This window comes from Oncorhynchus mykiss, chromosome 17 (genome assembly GCF_057628025.1).
Source record: "Oncorhynchus mykiss isolate SJ-2025 chromosome 17, ASM5762802v1, whole genome shotgun sequence".
Classification (NCBI taxonomy): domain Eukaryota; kingdom Metazoa; phylum Chordata; class Actinopteri; order Salmoniformes; family Salmonidae; genus Oncorhynchus; species Oncorhynchus mykiss.
The window spans coordinates 30,750,211-30,755,688 of record NC_143038.1 but is presented as its reverse complement, the minus strand read 5'-3'; the positions used below and the strand labels follow the sequence as shown (position 1 = coordinate 30,755,688).

Genomic DNA, 5,478 nt, shown 5'->3' with positions numbered 1-5,478 from the left:
TTCAAAGACTAATTGATCAGATAAAATATCTGAAAAGTTATTTTAGGAAATGATAACTTTGTAATCTGAATATTTTTCCTTGGTGCCCCGACTTCCTAATAATTACGGTTACATAATTAATCAGTCTAATCGTGTAATACTTAATTACAGAGAATCTTTGATAAAAACTACAAGTCTTCAGTTAATGACAGTAAAGACACAACACTGTGTTAACAAACTTCCAAACGAGCTTCAATGCTATACATCACTCCTTCCGTGGCCTCCAACTGCTCCTAAACGCTAGTAAAACTAAATGCATGTTTTTCAACTGTTCGCTGCCCGCACCTCGACTTTGGTGACGTCATTTACAAAATAGCCTCCAACACTCTACTCAGCAAACTGGATGTAGTCTATCACAGTGCCATCTGTTTTGTCACCAAAGCCCCATATACCACCCACCACTGCAACCTGTATGCTCTAGTCGGCTGGCCCTCGCTCCATATTCGTTGCCAGACCCACTGGCTCCAGGTCATCTAGAAGTCTGTGCTAGGTAAAGCTTTGCCTTATCTCAGCTCACTGGTCACCATAGCAGCACCCACCCACAGCACGAATCTAGATAGTGTTTTCAATAGTTAACTACATTTCTTTGCGTGTAGCTAACTACTTTACTGGGCAATAATTTCCTGGTCATCCCCAAAGCCAACTCCTCCTTTGGCCACCTTTCCTTCCATTAGTCTGCTGCCAATAACTGGAACGAATTGCAAAAATCGCTGAAGCCTTAAATTTCCCTCACTAACTTTAAACATCAGCTATCTGAGCAGCTAACCGATCGCTGCAGCTGTACATAGCCCATCTGTAAATAGCCCATTCAATCTACCTACCTCATCCCCATATTGTTTTTATTTACTTTTCTGCTCTTTTGCACACCAGTATTTCTACTTGCACATCATTATCTGCACATCTATCACTCCAGTGTTAATTTGCTAACTTGTAATTACTTGCTACTATTGGCCTATTTATTGCCTTACCTCCTCACGCCATTTGCACACACTGTATATAGACTTTCTTTTTTTCTATTGTGTTATTGACAGTACGCTCGTTTACTCCATGTGTAACTCTGTGTTGTTGTTTGTGTTGCACTGCTTTGCTTTATCTTTGCCAGGTCGCAGTTGTAAATGAGAACTTATTCTCAACTAGCCTACCTGGTTAAATAAAGGTTAAATAAAAAATTGTAAAAAATTGTTAACTACATTTTGTAGTAGTTTGGTGGTAGTTGAACTACAGTTACAGCTAGTGCTTTCCGTAGTTGACTACATTTTGCAGTAGCTTGGTGGTAGTTGAACTAAAATCGAATCTAGATAGTGTTTTCAATAGTTAACTACATTTCTTTGCCGTGTAGCTAACTACTGTACTGGGCCATAATTTCCTTTATTCTTCGGCATCAGACCTGCCTAATTCTCACTTGAAACAGTTTTTGTGTTTAATAGGCTAATTTACATATTCTGTTGACATTTGACCTGAAAGTGATGTGTCTTGAAAGTTATAGTCTATGACATTTCAGATGTACATACTTTATGAACAATTTTCACGAAATAATTTGGATGTAGTGATCTACTTTTTCAAAGCTACTTCAGTTAAGTAAACTACTCTGAACAAAAATACAAACACAACATGTAAAGTGTTGGTCCCATGTTTCATGAGCTGAAATAAAAGATCTCAGAAATTTTACATATGCACAAAAAGTTATTTTGCTCACATCGCTGTCAGTGGCATTTCTTATTTGCCAAGATAATCCATCCACCTGAAAGGTGTGGCATATCAATAAGCTGATTAAACAGCATGATCATTACACAGGTGCACCTTGTGCTAGAGACAATAAAAGGCCACCCTAAAATGTGCAGTTTTGTCACACAACACAATGCCACAGATGTATCAAGTTTTGAGGGAGTGTACAATTGGCATGCTGACTGTTGGAATGTCCACCAGAGCTGTTGCCAGAGAATTGAATGTTCATTTCTCTACCATAAGCCGCCTCCAACGTCATTTTAGAAAATTTGGCAGTTCGTCCAACCGCAGATCATGTGTATGGCGTCGTATGGGCGAGTGGTTTGCTGATGTCAACGTTGTGAACAGAGTACCACATCGTGGCGGTGGGGTTATGGTATGGGCAGGCATAAGCTACCGACAACAAACACAATTACATTTTATCGATGGCAATTTGAATGCACAAAGATACCGTGACAAAATCCTGAGGCCTTTTTTTTAAAGGTCTCTGTGACCAACAGATGGACATCTGTATTCCCAGTCATGTGAAATCCATAGATTAGGGCCTAATGAATGCATTAAACTGACTGATTCCCTAATATTAACTGTAACTCAGTAAAACCTTAGAAATTGTTGCATGTTGCAAAAACAAAAACACACCTGGATTGGAACTGCCACTGCCAATCACAGATTACCAGTCCTGCATGTTACGCCCACTGCCACACCCAGCCAACATCTTTGCATGGCATTTCCTGTTTTCACTCACAATGCGAATTCAATATCAAAACTCACTCGATTGTCTTGCAATACTAAAAGAAAATCAATTGCGTTTGTGCTTGCTGCTCACACACCACATTTGAAAACTCACAGGCACCAAAAAGAGATATAGTTGTTTTATTACATACATATAAGTAATACACTACACAAACGTATATTGTACCAATTACATAGAAAATGCGATAATGATTAAGTTTAGCCTACATCAAAACAAGATACATAACTAAAGGTTAAAGAGTAGGCCTATTCATACAATCAAACAATCAGCATGAGGTAATCATTATTTTCTCAGGGGTGTACAGGCTGGGAACTAGGTATGTGTAAGCCTCAAGACAGCTTAGTAATACGAAGGGTTATGGAAACATACAACATATTTGGATAAATTAGGCATTCCCTTTCAAACAGTATGGTAAGTAAGCAGCGGTAAGCGAGGCTCACAAACATTTCTTATTGGTTTATTATTTTAAGGTTTTCATTGGAATGGCTGGTATTCAGCAAATTTCCTGTGGAAAGTTCTCCACCACTTGGTGGAATGTAACCAGACACATGCCAACTAACATGAGACTTCACCATTAACATCAACTCTGTAGGCCACCACTACATTGGTTAGAAAATAAACCGTGTTGGCATGTTTTTCCACTAGAGTTGTGTGTTGTGTGTGATGTTATGTATGTGTGTGTATGTGATTTTGAGTGAACAGGGTTTACATACCCTCACACATCCATTCCTGTGTGTGTGTGTGTGTGTGTGTGAGACGTGCGCTGTTTGCACATGTGAGCGTGAGTGTGTTTGTCTCTGGATGGGCTCATCTCTTCTCTTCCACCAGCAGCTGGAGCCTGTCCTCTCCGTAGCGAGGGGTACTCTGTCCAGTCTCAATGGCCTCACAGTCATCTGTGAAATACACTAGGTCCTGTGGGGAGGTCAAACAGTCAGACCTCGGCATACACAACATCTTCAACTGCAGAAAGTGGGTGAAAGGATGAGCAAAACTGGCGAAACGTCGGCAGACAAACTAAATGAGCAGAAGTAATCATTATCTTTTATATTGAATTGAACTCTGGGCTGTAATTCCCTAGCTTGGTTCCAGAAATCTCTTCAACTCATGTCATTGTCATTATAAGGGTTGGCATGGCAGAACAGATCTGGAAACAGACTAGTCATTTCCTGTACCACATACAGAATAGGCTATGACAGATATTTTATTTATTTTAATACTATTCTGGCTATGAGAGACTGCATGGTTCATTCTTCTGCATAGCTAAGCACACACATACCCGATAACAGATTCGGTTGATAATTGTGTACAGGTTGTTGACTTTGCGCTTCAACAACGCGATCCTGGGACGCTCTCTGCAGTACTGTGTAGGAAGGTTCTCCACAACATAGAGGAAGTCACGGAGCTTGGTCACGATGCACGAATTCTACAGGGAAATAACAAAGACATTGTATAACCTATAGCTCAATTAATATTATAATATATTGATTCAAAAGTTACACAGAAACAGTTGCAGATACTGGTGTACAACTGTTTTAGATTAATTTAAATTGATTGGCAGGTTATATTTTTCAACTTTGATATCGGCATCCAATCACATTACGGAATGCATGCATCTTCTCATCTACATCAAACATGCATATTGCATCACCAACACATTACAGTTAACGCGATATAACCCAATGAGACGTCAAATCAGATTCTGGTTCCCTCTGTCGACCTTTTCTTCAATACTGACTGGTATGAGGTCTGAGAATCAACATTTTGTTCAGATAAATTACATGGTGTTAAACTTACGTGCACATCCAGAAACATCTTGGGCAGAATCTCCACGCAGGTTTTCTACGGAATAAAACGTTTACATGAGAAAACGTTTGGATACATAAGAAAATAACTGTTTTTTTTAATTATCAAAAAACGAAATTGAAATAGCTCACCGTGAGATGATAATTGTGTAGTTTTTCCAAAAGGTCCATTATTTCCTTGCTCAAGCCAAGCACTCGGGAATAGCATGTCGGTGGTGCACAATCTGCCAACCAAATAAAACTGAAGAAACACAAGAAAGGTGCGAGTCTCATCTTTCTACCCGTTGTTGCGTCGGTTAAAAAAAGTATTCTTCTGTAGAGGCAACTACGCTTGGGCTTTACAAAACGAGTGTGCTCTTTGTCGAGCAACTTTGCAGTTTGTAGTTGGGAGTGACAAAAAAAGAGATGGTGACGTCGAAGATTCACTAAGCGCAACATAACTGGAAATTAAACTTATTACGCGCTCCTGTGCATTTTGGAAACGTGACATTTCTTCCAGCTATCAACATCCTTCAGGATGACAACAAAGTGTATCATCCCATGCTGTAACAATCCACATGTCACTATCAAAATTAATTTAAGCACATGTTGGCAGTGGTGGAAAAAGTACCCAATTGTCATACTTAAGTAAAAGTAAATATACATTATTAGAAAATGACTCAAGTAAAAGTGAAAGTCACCCAGTAAAATACTACTTGAGTAAAAGTATAAAAGTTTTTGGTTTTAAATATACTTTAGTATAAAAATACATGTAGTTGCTAAAATATACTTAAGTATCAAACGTAAAAATATGAATAATAAAACATTCATTATATTAAGCAAACCAGATGGCACAAAGTTCTTGTTTTTTTTCATATAAGTTGACTCAGGGTCATACGCCAACATTCAGACATCATTTACAAACAAAGCATTTGTGTTTAGTGAGTTCGCCAAATCAGAGACAGTAGGATGACCAGGGATGTTCTCTTGATAAGTGTGTGAATTTGACTATTTTCTGTCCTGCTATGCATTCAAAATGTAACGAGTACTTTTGGGTGTCAGGGAAAATGTATGGAGTAAAAGTATATAATTGTCTTTAGGAATGTTGTGAAGTAAAAGTGAAAGTTGTCAGAAATTTAAATAGTAAAGTACAGATACCCCCAAAAACTACTTCAGTAG

General features: G+C 38.6%; 1 protein-coding gene across 1 annotated transcript; it reads right to left on the bottom strand.

The window, feature by feature from the left end:
- Positions 1-2,621: 2,621 nt before the first annotated feature.
- Positions 2,622-4,855, bottom strand: cytl1 (cytokine like 1). The gene is made up of 4 exons (XM_021568624.3): positions 4,453-4,855; positions 4,313-4,357; positions 3,795-3,941; positions 2,622-3,430 (listed from the first exon to the last, which is right to left on the bottom strand). Exons 1-4 carry the CDS (start codon positions 4,756-4,758, stop codon positions 3,326-3,328), a joined length of 603 nt encoding a protein of 200 aa, XP_021424299.1. The 5' UTR covers positions 4,759-4,855; the 3' UTR covers positions 2,622-3,325.
- Positions 4,856-5,478: the final 623 nt, after the last annotated feature.

What these genes read in the sequence shown, in the direction of transcription:
- cytl1 (XM_021568624.3), bottom strand. Translation starts at nt 4,758, where the DNA reads ATGTTGCGCTTAGTGAATCTTCGACGTCACCATCTCTTTTTTTGTCAC. An exon ending in AGATGTTTCTGGATGTGCAC is followed by an intron (nt 3,942 to 4,312) that starts GTAAGTTTAACA and finishes ATTTCCCTGTAG; the next exon opens with AATTCGTGCATCGTGACCAA. An exon ending in TCAACCGAATCTGTTATCGG is followed by an intron (nt 3,431 to 3,794) that starts GTATGTGTGTGC and finishes ACCTCCCCACAG; the next exon opens with GACCTAGTGTATTTCACAGA.